The 17,074-nt window shown below is 36.8% G+C and overlaps 1 protein-coding gene across 7 annotated transcripts in view; it reads right to left on the reverse strand.

Annotated features, from left to right (window-relative positions):
• Positions 1 to 17,074, reverse strand: part of RAPGEF6 (Rap guanine nucleotide exchange factor 6) — a 236,183-nt gene that overhangs the window by 87,488 nt on the left and 131,621 nt on the right. For 6 of the 7 annotated variants that reach the window (XM_012446998.3, XM_012447211.2, XM_012446922.3 and 3 more), the window contains 3 exons: positions 14,958 to 15,089; positions 2,528 to 2,705; positions 143 to 279 (listed from right to left, as the gene is read on the reverse strand). In XM_012446998.3, the coding sequence (XP_012302421.1) occupies positions 143 to 279; positions 2,528 to 2,705; positions 14,958 to 15,089 (447 nt within the window). The remainder of the gene's footprint in view (positions 1 to 142; positions 280 to 2,527; positions 2,706 to 14,957; positions 15,090 to 17,074) is intronic. The other variant, XM_012447072.3, reaches the window with a different exon arrangement.

Raw genomic sequence — 17,074 nt, forward strand, 5'->3', positions numbered from 1 at the left:
ATGGAGCATCAACTGTGCAAAATCTACTATGAGTAAATTAAATTTAAATCAGGACTCAAAAATCAGGACAAGTTTACGGAAATTAAATTATTTTATAAGTTAGTATCCATAAGAAATGTATATGATTTATTTGCTGACCTACCTCTTGCCCATCTTCAAGAATAACAGCTCCAGCCTGCTCTACCACTTCAAAAATCATCACCGAGCAGAGTTCTCTCCTTACAGACATGGTCATGTTTGCAAAAGCAGGGAGCTGGTGCATAAACTCCAGTAATTGTTCTGTAAGAAAATGGAAATTCTGGTATAAAGACCATTGAGGACTATACGTAAAAAATAGAATGAAATCTAGAATTCAATAACCAATTTCCCAATCAACTTATAAATTTATATTGCTAAAGTAGATAAACTAAGGTACTATTTGACTACTGATTTTTAAAATCAATTTTTTTATTTATACATATATTCAGACTCACATATAAATATGGGCATACTGGAAGATACGAGAATTCACAATCTCCAGAGAGAACCAGGAAACTATGCAAGTTCAGATGAAAGTAGAGAATATATCTAATATTCCTAGCCACTCCATGGGTTTAGTGATGGCCTTTGATCTAATAGATTGGTGAAAAGTCTTTTGTCTAGTTCTTATTAAGCAAAAGTATTTTAAAATGCCATTAATAAATGTCAAAAAGTAATTAAAACAGGGATAATAAATGTGAATTCTAGCTCAAAATTTGTCTAATTAACTAGGTAACTCTCTTTAACCCACAAATGTTTATGAGTGCCTTAGATTATTCCCTGGTATGGATATATGTGTAAAGAAGATATAAATATAAGAAAGAAACACATATAAGCAGCCAGCAAAGAGATTAAGAATAACTACAAGGTGCTATATATCCATAGAAAATAGGAATTAACTATATCTTAATTTTTTTAGTTTTATGAAAATAGTATAGTATACAATTCTGTATCAGTAAAAATGCACTTTCAAGATTATTCCCTGGTATGGATATATGTGTAAGGAAGATATAAATATAAGAAAGAAACACATATAAGCAGCCAGCAGAGATTAAGAATAACTACAAGGTGCTATATATCCATAGAAAATAGGAATTAACTATATCTTAATTTTTTTAGTTTTATGAAAATAGTATAGTATACAATTCTGTATCAGTAAAAATGCACTTTCAATTTCTGTCCAGGTAATGTTCACAACATGAATCCACAATGCAAGTTATTTAACTATATTATATCTTTAGAATGGCAAGGAATGTTCAAATACATTGATCTTTACTCACATAAACAATTTTTATTAGTAGCAGCCTCTTTTAGTTGGAATGATAGCTATTATAAAAATGCAATCTAACATAAAAATCTTAATTAAATCATGACAATATATATTTGACACTAAGTGATCTTTGCTCCTTAAAGATAACATTAACATCTTTAGTATCATTCAACTTCCCAACTATAGTAACTAATTTTGTAAAAAATTACATAAAGAAAAATTTATGTTTTAAGCATACACACAACACATACATATATTTAAGCTAGGGAAATAAAAATATGAATTTACAAAAATCTGCAAGTTTTTCAAAAAGCAAATTCACAGACACCGAACACTGTACTGTGCTTGTGCTTTAAATGTCTTACAGACATGAGGGGAAAAAAATCAGTTTAATGCAATCAAAGCTTTTGTTTTATATATTGTGGCAGCCAACTTCAAAGATGGCTGGCTCCTGGTGACCCTTGCTTCCTGACAGTCATGTCCTTGTGCAGTCCTATTCCACATTGTATTAGAGTTACTTGGTCTAACAGAATTTAGCAGAAGTAATGATGCATTACTCTTGAATACAGATCATAAAAAACATCGTGGCTTTGGGAGGTCAAGGTGGGTGGATCACGAGGTCAAGAGATCGAGATCATCCCGGTCAACATGGTGAAACCCCGTCTCTACTAAAAATACAAAAAATTAGCTAGGCATGGTGGCGTGTGCTGTAATCCCAGCTACTCAGGAGGCTGAGGCAGGAGAATTGCCTGAACCCAGGAGGCGGAGATTGCGGTGAGCCGAGATCGTGCCATTGCACTCCAGCCTGGGTAACAAGAGCGAAACTCCATCTCAAAAAAAAACAAAACATCGTGGCATTTGCCTTATTCTCCCTTGGATAACTTACTTAGGGGGAAGTCAACTGCATGTTGTAAGGACAATTAAGCAGTCAATGAGAGGCCCACATGAAGAGGAACTTAAGGTCATCATGCACCAAAGGCCATGTAAATAGCCATCTTGGACACAGATTTTACAGCTCAGCTCAGGGAAGACCTGAATGGCTGCAGCCCTCTGTCAATTCTGATTACAAGCCAGAACCACCCAGCTAAGGTACCCCTAAATTTCTGACTCACAAAAACTATAAGATAATGGCTTAAAACAACATACATTTATTAAGGTTTAGAATAATCTGTTATGCAGCAATAGGTAACCATATAAATTAAATTACAAATTCTTATGGTAAACACATGTATTTCTTACCAATGTCATCATCAGTTTTGTCTGCAGGCTCTTTTTCAAGACATTCTCGAACAAGATCTCGTCCCTGCAATGGATCTGTTCTGTCAATCTCTTCATCTTCCTCTTCATCATCCTCAGAATCAACAGGTCCTTCTGGAAGACGTGTTAAATCTACATCTCCCACCTCACTCTCCGTAGCCTATGAAAAGAAATCTTGATCACTTATCGTTTCATGTTAAAAATATTATAAGTCACAGTGTGAATTAATCAAAACTACCCCTCCCTACAAAATATTAAAAAGACTTAGGCAACGCTATATGCTGCATCAAGAACACAACAAAATCGTACTTATTTATAAAAGGTTTCTTTCTGCCCAAAATTTACAGGCTTGTCTTTCCACAGTGTGACAACTAGGTGATAACTCAAGAGTCAGCAAATATAAAATGGTCAGGAGACTCAAACATCACTAAATGTATTAATATCTGTTTTCCACCGAACACTTGTATTTCATAAAAGTTTACTATAGAGTTTACTAAAACATGAAGTACCGGAAAGAAAAAGTTTACCAACAATCACCTTATGAGTACCTATTAGTCTATGCTGGGTACTGTGAAGAAGATACTGTTCTTTCATCACAGAGGCTTAGGCTTAGTAGAGTAGGTAATCACATAAATTAAGAACAGAAGTTTAAAGTAAGGTAAAGAATTGTTGTGGTCCGTGAGATCAGCACGTCTGCCGGGGGTCTCTTGACCAGCAAGAGGGTCCCAATACCTGGAAGAGAGAGTGCGCAGACTACGCTGGAGCGATCCCCACAAAGAATAGTACTAAAATACTCTAAAATAGACTCACTGTAAAAGACTGAACAAATACTCTTCATTTCCCAGTATCTTATGGTCAGATCTAAAAGTGTGCAAAGAGCTGTGATTTCTCAATCAATCTATAAAAGGACCTTATACTTACAACTATAATTTGGAAACATGTTAGTGTCACATATTTGTAAAGAAATTATAAAAATTTTAAAAGCCATAAATTAAAAAGTAATTCATAGAAAATAATGAAAATGTTTTTTAGAAGATAAAATTGTCCTAAGTAGATTCTTAAAAAATATTTCTGGCCAGGCGCAGTGGCTCATGCCTGTAATCCTAGCACTTCGGGAGGCTGAGGCAAGTAGATCACGAGGTCAGGAGTTTAAGACCAGCCTGGCCAAAACAGTTGAAACCCTGTTTCTACTAAAAATACAAAAATTACCCAAGAGTGATGGCAGGAACCTGTAATCCCAGCTATTGGGGAGGCTGAGGCAGGGAATTACTTGAACCTGGGAGGCGGAGGTTGCAGTGAGCCAAGATTGTGCCACTGCACTCCAGCCTGGGTGACAGAGAAAGACTCTGTCTCAAAAATACATATATATACACATACATATATACGTGTTTCTAAATATTATACTTGATTCATATTGTTAATGAAGAAGCATGAACATTAAGGCATTATAGAAAAAAATGAGTGGACATACAAGAATTCCATAAATAAAAAGCACTTAAATATGAGTATTAGTGAAGACTACAGAATCTTCATTAAGTATCTCCTGTTTTGAACATTTACTGTTTTCTCTGCCAAGATGATCCTTTTTTTTGTGTGTGTGTGACAGGTTCTTGCACTGTTACCCAGACTGGAATGTAGTGGTGTGTACTGCAGATCTAGGCTCACTGCAGCCTCGTCCTCCTGGACTCAAGCAATCCTCTCTCCTGAGCACTCTGAGTAGCTGGAACCACAGGTATGTGCCACCATACCCAGCTAATTTTTCAAATTTTTGTAGAGACTGGGAGAAGGAGGTCCCCTTATGTTGCCCAGGCTGGTCTCAAACTCCTGGACTCATGTGATCCACCCACCTTGGCCTCCCAAACTGCTAGGATTACAGGGTGAGCCACTATGCCCAGTTGATCTTCCTTCTTTTGAGGACTACTGTTCCTCTCCATCTTAAACCCAGAGATTCCAGTGGGAAACAGTGCCCTGCTCCCTAGCTACGTAAACTAAGGTAGAAAGAGCTTTTCTCTAGATTTCTGTACACAATTAGATCTGGAAGCAGAGCATCCTTTCTGCCCGGCCTGAAGTATATTTTTCAATCATATATGGAACCACAAACTTGTTTGCAGTTGCTAAATTGGAAGAATCTGAAAGTAGACAGCCTATAGCCACATGGAAATGCCTTTCTATGAAAGGAGAAAATGAAACCAATAGGCAGGGAAATGGGAGGGGAATGGGGAGGAGGACACTGAACAAGAGAGGCAAACAAAGACTCAGAGCAACAAAACAACAGAAACAGAGCATGCAGGACAAAGAAAGAAAGAGCACTTGTGACAGAAAGTGTCACAAAGAAAGCAAGCAAGGAAAAATAAGTAAGCCATAAGGCGCCAAAAGACCAGAGACAGACAGAGGCAGACACACCTGCAAGGATCCAGGTACCCTGAGGCTAGAGTTGCCTCTGCTTTGTCTGGTGGTCAATGGCTTTACATTTTTTCATTTTTTTTTTTTTTTTAAAGACAGGGTTTCACTCTGTCACCCAAGCTATGCAGTGATCAGTGATATGATCACAGTTCACTGCAGCCGCAGCCTCCCTAGTAGCTAGGACCACAGGCACTGGCCTCTTGGCTTTTGTTAATTCAAGTTAAGCCTCCGATACCAACAAATGGAAGAGACTGGATCTGTTTCCTAAGACCATGTCTTATACTTCCTTTGGATTTCTGCACAGCTTTAACTGATAGTCATTTAACAATCCAAACTAAATACTCAAATTGTGATCTTTAAATTAGACAAGCTGTTTTTTAAGAGTCTGAGATTGTCTGAACGTTTGCATCTCCTCAAAATTCTTATGTTGAAATCCTAACTCCTAAGGTGATGTTATTAAGTGCGGCCTTTGGGAAGTGATCAGGTCATGAGAACTCTCATGAATGGGATTAGTATAAAAGAAGCCTGAGGAAGCTCATTCATCCCTTCTACCCTGTGAAGCTACAGTTAGAAGGTACCTCTATTAATCAGAAAGAGGTCCTTTTGCAGACACCAAATCTGCTGCTGGTGCCTTGATCTTTAACTTTCCAGCCTCAAGAATAGCGAGAAATAAATTTCTGTTTTATGTAAGCTATCCCCCAGTCTATACAGTATTTTGTTATAGCAGCCTGAATGGACTAAAACAGTCATATGGGGCAATTCTATCTCATGACTGACTAGTATGCTCTGAGCTATTTTCTGGCTATGAAATTTTAGGGTTTAAATGGAGAGAGAGAGAGAGTGTGTGTGTGTGTGTATGTGTGTGTGTATATATATGCATGTGTGTGTGTGGGTGTATATATATATATATATAAAGACAGAGTTTTGCTCTTGTTACCTAGGCTGGAGTGCGATGGCGCAATCTTGGCTTACTGCAACTTTCATCTTCGGGGTTTAAGTGATTCTCCTGTCTCAGCTTCCTGAGTAGCTGGAATTACAGGCGCTCACAACCACCCCTGGCTAATTTTTTATATTTTTAGTAGAGAATTCTACTAAATTCTCTGTGTTTCCCTGTGTTGGCCAGGCTGGTCTCAAACTCCTGACCTCAGGTGATCCACCCGCCTCGGCCTCTCAAAGTGCTGGGATTACAGGAGTGAGCCGCTGTGCCCCACCTGGAGTATATTTTTGAATAATATATGGAACCACAAACTTGTTTGCAGTTTATAATCCCTTTTCAAAGACAAATAGCTTTAAATTTAAATATGTGTACATGCTAAAAAGACTTGCTCAAAAACCTTATTTACATATACTGATTTAATCTAAGAAACTACTGGGAAAAAAACCTAAAGCAATATTTTCTATACAATTTCTCAATACATAGAAGAGCTCACTCCTGGTACATCCCTTTTTTATTTTATCAATTTTTAAGTGCAATCTGCATTAAAAATTCAGGTTTTTAAACCAATCTTAAATAAGGTTTTAATCCCCTGACCCAGATTATTTCAACCTAGTCTCATTACCATATTTTAGATTACGTCTGACAAAAAGATAGATGGCTCACAACATAAAAAGGCAAAATAAAATTTAGTTATGCGGACAGTAGGTAAGGCTAATTATCATCTGCATGAAAAGCAAAGATGTTAAAGACAGTTCTTTAGGAAGAATGGAATTCATGGGTTGGAACTGAGAGAAGGCTACTAAAAGAACTTTTTTAGGAACTTTTTAAGACCAACTGCAAAGGAAAGAATATAATCTACCCTTTCAACTGCCTTTGTAGGCCAGGCACAGTGGCTCCTGACTGTAATCTCAGCACTTTGGGAGGCTGAGGCAGGCAGATGGCTTGAGCTTAGGAGTTTGAGACTGGCCTGGGCAACATGGAGAAAACCCTGTCTCTACAAAAAATACAAAAATTAGCCACATGCCTGCAGTCCCACCTACTCATGAGACTGAAGTGGGAAGATTGCTTGAGCCTTGGAGGCGAACACTGCAGTGAGCAGAGATCTTGCCACTGCACTCCAGCCTGGGTGACAAAGTGAGAACCTGTCTCAAAAATTAAAACCAAAACCCCCCAAAAAACCACAACTGCCTTTCTTATACCTGTACTTTTTACATAGTATAAAAGGAATAAAATTAGTTAAGAAAATACACTAAACTACTAAAATATTAACAGTATACAAGAGCATAAGCTGATAAAATAGCAATTAAGAATAAAAAATAAGATCGGTAAAAAACATGCTAGGAAATTTAAAAGAATTTTTTTAACTTAAAATTAAATAAATAAAAAAATATATAAAGACTAATTTCTTGATTAAACCTAAATTTCTTGATTAAAGACTAATTTCTTGATTAAACCTTGAAAGCCAGGTCCTTAAGATAAAGGTAGATATGATTATGACCACAGGACAAGAAGTCACTGCATGATACTTCTGAAAATGTAGTTCCCAGTTTAATTGTATAATAATTAGATAAGAATTTTTTTTTTCAATGTAATATCCATAATGTTCAGAATACAATAAAAACTTCCTACATATGTGAAGCAGGGAAATGTGACCTATACCCAGGAAACAAATCACTATAAAGAGCCTCAATAATGATAGAGAAAATGAAAGTAAAAGACAAGAACTTTCCACATTTATTATAAATAAGTTAAAGAATTTAGAAGAAAAACATAATTAGATGAAAAATGGAAAATATCCGTAAGGAGATGTAAACTGTAAGAAGAATAAATTTAAAGAAAGGGCAATAAAAACTATGCAAACTGAACTAGAGAGAAGAAAAAAGCCAAAAAAATTTAATAAAGCCTTAGAGACTCGTATCATAATATCAAGAGTGGGGACAAATTATGTGGGTCAAAAGACACTCCATATTCACGGTAGGGTACACAGAAGACTGATCCCTGGCCTTTCAACTAATTTATCTTAGCACCTGGGATATATCAGACCCTTAGAAAGATTATGATAAATGAGTTAAGCTCAGGGAAAAAAAAAAAAAAAAAAAAAAAATATGATAGGACTAAGACAGTATGAAACTTCTTGTGTTTTTCTTTTCCTGACAAATGAATGTGTCTCTGTGTATATGTGTAAATATAATTTGGAGAGGCAGACAGTCTGAGGCAATTTTCTGATGACTTGGCCTTCCCCAAATAAACCACTAGAGGATATCCTTTTCCTGTTTGCATTGAGATAAACATGAAGCTACAACAAAGAGAACTATAGAGCAGAAGTAAGAGTTATATAAACTTACAAAAAAACCCACATTTTCAAACTTAGGGCAAGTATTAAGCCAGAACCTTGGACTTTCAGCCCTCTCTTTTCCGTATTCCCATCTTTAGTATTTCATTTAACCTTTTTCACGGACCATTTAGTCCTTAGGTCTTCTTGGTCAGAACGCTATGAAGTTAATCTTTTACTTATGCAGTCCAGGCTGACCCATTTCACAACCTCTACAACAGGGCAGACAGGCAAAGTCAAGTCTCCTTTGCTTTGGATAATCAAGTTTTAGTTAGCAGAGATCTGCATTTTCCTGGGAGCCAATATTGGTTTCTACTTTCAAGTATAATTCAATGCAAAAAAATTTTACTAGATTACTTCCTAAGTGCCAACACTGTGCCTGACTCAGTATGGGATACAAATCAACTCTGAACTACATAAATTTACTATGATGATCAAAAATGTTAAGTTTACAAGCAACCACAAAAAAAAAGCAGAGAGAAAAAGTCACATGAATGAGAGAAAACCTGCTGTGCGATTCCAAGGAAGGAGACATCTCTTCTTATTGGAAAACATGGGAGACAATATGAAAATGTTATCTACATGAAGCTACAGGTAGAAGAGCATGATTAAAACACAAGGCTAGGAAAAGGCAGACATGTTCAGGGAATAACATACATATGTCATGAGGCAGAATCTAGAACGTTTAAGTGGGGGAACAGTAAAATATAAAACCACATTGTAGTTAAAAGTAAAAGTCTTGGAATTTAAATCGAGGATTGTAAATTAGGTAACAATGAGGCATTAAAGCTTTTTAAATACAGGAGTAATTAAAGTCAGAGCAATTTATTTCAAGTGGGAGTTTAAAAATGGTAACGGATTTTGAATTCTGACTAGGACTTAGATGATATTCCTTTTTTTTCCACCCGAGATGGAGTCTCTCTCTGTTGCCCAGGCTGGAATGTAGTGGAGCGATCTTGGTTCACTGCAACCTCTGCCTCCTGGGTTTGAGCGATTGTCTTTCCTCAGCCTCCTGAGTACCTGGTGCATGCGCCACCGCTCGTGGCCAATTTTTTTCTGTATTTTTAGTATAGATGGGGGTTTTGCCATGTTGGCTAGACTGGTCTCAAACTCCTGACCTCAAGTCATCCACCTCAACCTCAGATGATATTCTTTACAGAAATATTAAAGAAAGGTGGAAGAGAACATGTGGTGACTTGGGATGACAAAAGAACATACTGGTGAAAATGTAGCACCAGGGTTCTGAAGAGATTGGCACTCAGAGCTGTGCATCAGGAAATCATGTTATCATAGAGGTGGTAACTGAACCCCTGGGATTTTTAAGAAAACACTTAATCCTTATGTAGAAACTGAAAAGATAGGTGGAAGATAAACGTGTGCCTTGAGTTGTTTAAGAATGAGTTAATGAACAGACAAGTGCTTTTGTTCAAGAGTCAATATTTCAATTATCCAGCTCATGGAAGAGACTGAAATAAATAGAAAAAGGAGTCTAGAAAGAAGTACTCCATATTCTAAGAACATTCTAATACCTTATCGTATACTTTAAAATTTTAATCTATACTGATTAGAAACACATTTACACTGGAACCATTAATTTGCTTTTTCCCCCTATAGTGTGGTAAATACTGTATTTTGAAGTTTCTTTAAGAGTCAAGGGCTTTGATTTTTAGACCAGAAGACATGAAAATTCTCAAGAAAGGAATGCATAGACGTGTAGCCACACATTTGGCCATACAAAACAGTGTAAATAGTTTTCCTGTTAAGAACTGCTATCAGGAAAACCAAATCCCGCATGTTCTTATTTATAATGGGGCACTAACAATCGGGTACATATGGACATGAAGATGGGAGCAAGAGACACTGGGGTCTATTAGAGCAGGGAGAGAGGGGTGAGGGCTGAAAAACTACCAACCTGGGTGACTGGATCATTCAAACCCCAAACCTTAGCATCACACAATATACCTATGTTACAAATCTGTACATGTACCCCCTGAATCTAAAATAAAATTTGAAATTATTTTTAAAAATTGGGGAGACATTCATTTTTCTGGACAAGAAGACTCCACATTAGAAAAAAATGCCCAAATTAATCTATAGCCTTCTGCCCCACAAAAAAAGCTGCATTTTACTTGAAAAGTTTCCAAATTTCTCTAAGAAGAAAAGCAGCAACACACACACACACACACACAATTGCTATTAGGCTATCTTTCTGATCTCTTCCCCTCAACTCTCCAAATTAAAAATACTTGTATCACAAGGCTTTGCTTATGGTTTTAAAGGCTGGGCATTCACTTAAAAAATATCTCATATGCTAAAATTCAAATAACTTTGAATTTAATTTGTCTAAAAGCTATTAGCAATTTAGACAAATCATTTCAGCTATTCCTGGCCAAGATGTATACATTGGCAATATATACTTGTAACTAAGGGTTATATTCATAGCTCCAACACAGAATCTAAAGGTAGCCTAAGGTGAAGGGAAAGACCCAGGGTCCAGTACTTATATTTCTTGTCCTTGTTTTATTCCTGAGGATGTGATTAGAAACATGTGCACGTGTATGTACATACACACACATGCACACACACACCCAATTTAGTCAGTTGGGTGACACTTATCTTTCCATGGATTAAAAAAAATTATAGGTCTAGAAATCTAGTATTTTGGAGGGTATATTTTATAAACCTATTATAGTTCTGTTTATTCTTTTTACTCTCCTTTAAATATTTTCCAAACTGTTTTCAGCTTTTAACTATACAATCTATTTACATCCTCAGATTTGTTAACTATACAAATAATAATGTTCATTTAAGAAACATAATAAAAACTACCCACAAACCTACCACCAGTAGAAAAACATTGCTACTAACTGGTGCTCTTGAACTCAGATTTACATTCTCTATCTACAAGTATAAAATGTATAAATATGTGGGCATATATACTTATTTATATAAATATAAATAATAAAATGTTAAATATACCTACATAAGACTTATCTCATAGATATGATACGTAAGATTTTAGGCTGGGCTTGGTGGCTCACGCCTGTAATCCCAGCATTTTGGGAGGCTGATGTGGGCAGATCACCTGAGGTTGCAGTTCAAGACCAGCCTGGCCAACATGGAGAAACCCTGTGTCTACTAAAAATACAAAATTAGCCGGGCATGGTGGTACATGCTTGTAATCCCAGCTACTTGGGAGGCTGAGGCAGGAGAATCACTTGAACTCAGGAGGCAGAGGTTGCAGTGAGCCAAGATCGTACCGTTGCACTCCAGCCTGGGAAACAGAGTGAGTCTCCGACTCAAAAAAAAAAAAAAAAAAGATTTTATACACATGATATATAAAAATATGTAAGTACTGGTCGTGTGCGGTGGCTCATTCCTGTAATCCCAGCACTTTGGGAGGCTGAGATGGGTGGATAACGAAGTCAAGAGATCGAGACCACCTTGGCCAACAAGGTGAAACCTGTCTCTACTAAAAATACAAAAATTAGCTGGGCGTGGTGGCGCGTGCCTGTAGTCCCAGCTACTCAGGAGGCTGAGGCAGGAGAATTGCTTGAACCCGAGAGGGAGAAGTTGCAGTGAGCCGAGATTGCGCCACTGCACTCCAGCCTGGCGCCTGGCGACAGAGCGAGACTCTGTCTTAAAAAAAAAAAAAAAAAAATATATATATATATATATATATATATATATGTAGGTGTATGTTTTTATGATTTTGATTTTTTTCCTTTTGTGTTTATTGTGGGAAGAGATGGCCAGGGGCAGACCTGTGTTACTTATAGTTAAATTATCAGAAGCTTGCTTTGCTTTTTATACACTGAGATTTGTGCCACGGATCATATCCAAACTATGGTGCAGTAAAATAAAAGCAGAAATCAAGTGGAAACAGGAGGTCTACGGTAAAGACCATCAGAGAGCGCCCTATAACTGCAGAACACTGCGGTGTGGTTACAAAGCAGAAAAAACTGCTTTGGTCCCACAACTCTTCCCACCATAGAGTTTGTGTGAAGATCTCCTAAAGGAAGCTTATGCAAAAGACTCTGTCAAGTAATGCAACCTCTGCTCACAAAACTTGGGAGGGTCTTTGCAGATGGGAGCTGGCAAGGCCAGAAGGCCTACACAGGGCAGAGATCACCGAATGCCACAGGCTCTGCCTATGTTTTCAGAATATGGAGCAATTCCGATCGCTCTGTGTCCACAATACTCCGGAAATAAAAGCCCCTTGATGCACTGTATGTGGTCAGACCTTATTGCGCCTTATCCGCTGCACCTCTCTTGCCAAAACACCTGGATACACAATGGGTGGTAAAATCTCAGTGTCCTTAGTTGGTATTTCTTAGGAGAACCACATTGCTACTGAACGCTGCAGACACATGCTCTTCCTCCAGCTATCTTCCTCTTCAACCCCCCTCCCCACAGCCTGCAAGATCAACAAGATAATGCACTCAATAAAAGCGCAAGAAGCCCAGAGCACAATGCCAACTCGGATCACCCCACTAGAGTACACTGGACCCCTGGACCTATGCTGTAAAATTCTATTCTTGTGTCTTTGTCCCTATTTCTTTTCTCACTCCCTTGTCACTGCCAGACACGGGGCACCCATGAATAGGGTTGGGCTGGTTCCCAACAGTTTATCTTTATGGACTTATTTTTGTTTTAGAGTTTATGCTATTTCTATTTTTGGGCTATTGTCCTAAAAGTTAACTGTTAAGTCAGAGTTTGAAAATCTTTTATCTTCTTTGACAACTCTTAAATTTTATCTTAGGTTTTATATATTTGATGTTAACATTATTACAATTTTCTCCTTTCAATTTCTAAGTTCCTATTTTGGTTCTAGAGTTTTAATAGTCTTGTTCCTTTTATCTGTTTACTCTCTCTAAATTCATTAGCACTTTTATTGGTTAATTTATAAGCTTCACTGCATCATATTTTTTTAAACTATATGATTCCATCTATATGACCTTCTGAAAAAGGCAAAAGGGCAGAAAAGAGATTGCTGGTTGCCAGGGCACAGGATAGGGTCAGGAGAAGGGACTTGACAGCCAAGGGTCATATGGGTACTTTCTGAGGTAATGGAACTATTCTACATATTTATATAGGCTGTGCCATGGTCCTGCAATAGAATACCTCCAATCAACACCAGTAGGTGTACTCCAGTCCCATCCTCAGGTTGTCCAGCTAAAAGGTGAGTAATCTGCAGGTGCTAATACAGGTGCAATGCTACAGAAGCTCCTGCAGCATCTTTGCAAAGATGTAGGGACCAACTGTCTACAGCCCATCTCTAGTTCACAACAAAACATTGGTCTTTCCAAGTGACCTGGAATCTTAATCTGTGCACTATCCTTACTTACAGATGTGGATATCCCAGTGATACCAGGTTCCTACGGTTTTTCAACACCAAACCTCTAAGGCCAGATATTCTTATATATCCTGAAAGAAATCTATACCCATATCCCTGAACTTCACTAATCCAGGGTCAATCGTTCTCAGGGTTTTCTTCTGGAAAAACAAGAGTTTAGAGAAGCCACAGCTCTACTTTGATTTTTAGGTGTGTAATGCTTCTTTCACAAAATATTTCTTTTGAGGAGGGGCAGAATGCATAAAGCCCAACAGGAACACAACCACTATGTGGTCCCAGAGCCATTGTATTGTTTTTAACTTGTTTAATCTCTCTTTTAGTTCTTTGTTTTGTCTACTGTAAAATGGAGAACAGGGAAAAATTCCTTGTTCTGTATACTATAAAAAGCAAAAAGTGAGATATAGATGGCCACAGCAATGACCTTTGTTGAAAAAAGCCATATAAAAAACAAAAAAATGGGTGTTGTCTTCGTTCTATCTTGCATCTGCTTAAAACTTCCTTAACAGAATAAGGCTGATTTTCCTAAAATATCTCAATCTGGGTAACTCTGTAGAACCAGTCTAAAATGCTTTCCTCAGACAACAATGATACTATTTCTACAAACCTTAGTATATGGTAGCCACTAGCCACATGTGGTTGTTAGGCACCTAAAACACGGCTAGAGCGAACTGAGATGTGCCATAACTTTAAATTCTGGTTTCTGATGACTTAGTATGAAAAACGAATGCAAAATAACTCATTTATAATGTTAAAATATTATATATACTATCTGGATTCTGAAATACTTACTGCTCTGGCTTGAACCTAACTTGGGTTCAATCTCAGCAGGATCATGTGAGGTTTCTCTCAGCTTATGGGTCTTCCTAGAACCTTCTCCCCACTATTACAAGGATCACTCAGTAGATTTGAAATTGTTCCTTTCGGGTTTTCAACAATAATAAATATTCTAATTTGCTATTTATTTCATGCTACACTACAATTGAGGCTTCACAGTAGAAAAGCAGCTCTAATTTTCTTCATGACTTCTAACTATAGAAGACATATATAGTCAATTATAACAAAAATCAGCCTTTTAATAAGTTTAAGTTCAGTTATTCCAAGAACTAATTTTTTAACCAAAACAAGCATTAGATATTAATATGGATTCACCTGGATAAATGAAAGAGAACACCAGAATCATACTCTGCTGAACCATACCTAATCATTCTCAAAAGACAGATCACCTCTTTAATCAGGCTTACAAATTTGACACAGTATTTTTCCAAAGACCTTATGCTTGAATGTCATACTCTGAAAGATAAATTAACCGTCTAAGGCATAAGCACAGAATATCTGGCAGAATTAAAAAACCATATGCACAGCACACAAACTCCTAAGGTATTACCTGATAGATATCAGATAAACTGCTGCTTCCAGAGTCACTGGCAATGCTACAACCAGACTGACTAGAAGACACATGAGTCACCTGTGGATGAGGGTTGTCTGTGAGATGCATCTTGGTAAGATCAGCTGGAAGCTGAAGAAAAAAAAACAATTTAAGTTATTCTAAATGTCAAGCTTTACTTTTTTAAGCGTTGACACGTTAACTTCAACAAATTTTTGTGTATATTACTGTGCAATCTCATTTCTAACCCAAGTTCTCCACTTTTAGCAAAAAGTTATTTTGAAATGATAAGAAACATATAGTACTCTCTGAAACTATTAGGCAATCCTACAACAGTTAGTTCACTGAACAGTTTTCAAAAGAGACTATCATCACTAATATTTCAGAGGAAAAACTTGGTCCTCCTATTCTCCCAAATAAAAATATCAGAACCTTCCATCGTAAAGTGTAGGAATGTTAGTTCAGGTACTGGCAGCAAGACTTAAGACCAGTAACAAACTGATTACATTCAATATTCCAAAATTTTTGTGAGCATCTTTACTTAATATTGAATTAGCTTACAGTTGGCCCCTGAGAGATTTCTTAGTAATCAAAATGATTTAATGAATGTCTGTATTAGGTGCAGGGACACAAGAAACACAAAAAGTAAATGACTTTAATATGGTCACACTCTTATCAGGTATGCAGGCTGTACAATATATTTCATATTACAAAACAGACATCTCACAAAATAAAAGCTAAAGGAATTAAGACAATAAACAAACCACTGCACTCCAGAGTAGTAAATGTTTTACATAAGAGGTATGCTTATATATTTTCCAAATGATTTCTCTGCAACTTGCTATTAAGGGCTATTAAGAAAAATCAATTTAATTTTTAAAACAGGGTTTCTCACTGCTTTACTACTGAAAAACATTAACAAAACACACATATAGTGTAAATTAAATGTATTCTGAGGAAATGACTGAGTCTGAATTACATTATCTCAAGAGGAGTTACTGTAATTATAAAAATTACACATAAAGTATATCATAAACTTCCCCTGTTGATTATAGTGTGTTAGATAACAGATGAATCCTAAGATAAACAGAAAACCTGAAATGCATACATACATATGTACACAAAATATCTGGCCTCTGAGGTTACTTTTTCTCCTAAGAATATTTTCTGATTCCTAAAGAAAAGGCTAAAAGGCCAAGAAGTACCTGTGACAGCCACTGGCTAAAGGGACAAAGGTTAAATTCTAAGGCGTAGGATGGAAGAGCCATTTTTGGATTGGGACTCTGGAAAATAAATTAGACTCTAGAATAAATGTCACCCAAAAATAAACTGATGCTAATTTTAGAATCACCTCAATGCCTGATGCTAAAATAAGGTTATACAGGATTACTAATGTTTCTAGTCAACTACTGGAAGCAAACACAATCCTCACTATAGGAAGAAAGTCATCCTAGGTTTCAATTTAAAAAAACTTTTTTTCACATATACAACATTCACCAGTCAGTCCAAGAAATCACGCATATAATGAGACAGGATGACACTGATGAGAAGTACAGGAATAATAAACTCCAGAAACTAATGAAGTTTCAAATAATAGGGTCATCAGACACAGTCTCTAAAATAACTGTGTTTAACATATACCGGGAGTTGGCAAACATTTTCGTTAAGGGCCGAAGAGTATTCTGCAGGCCACATACAGTCTCTATTGTCTGCTTTTGTGTTTTTTTTTTTTCTTTTTAACAACTCCTTAAAATTGTAAAAATCATTGTTAGCTCACAGGTCATACAGCTCACTGGTCAGAATTGGTCTAGTTTAGTGATCCACCATACACAGAGAGAAAAATACAAGACTAATCAATTTCAGCAAAGAAAGAAAAAGAATGAAACAAAAAATCTAGAACTAAAAAATACAATTATGGAAATTTAAAAGCCAACAGGTGGGCTTAATAAAAGATTTGACAGAGCTAAGAAAAGAATTTGAAAAGTAAAGACTATTCTGAAAAAAAATACAGAATGAAGGATGGAGAGGAAAAAAGGTAAAGCTGGGAGAAAAGGGGTAAGAACCACAGGAGATACAGTGAGAACGTGACATCTGAATAAACAGAGTCTGAGAGGAGC

Source organism: Aotus nancymaae, unplaced genomic scaffold (assembly GCF_030222135.1).
Source record: "Aotus nancymaae isolate 86718 unplaced genomic scaffold, 86718_ANA_hifiasm-v0.15.2.pri h1tg000064l_1, whole genome shotgun sequence".
Classification (NCBI taxonomy): domain Eukaryota; kingdom Metazoa; phylum Chordata; class Mammalia; order Primates; family Aotidae; genus Aotus; species Aotus nancymaae.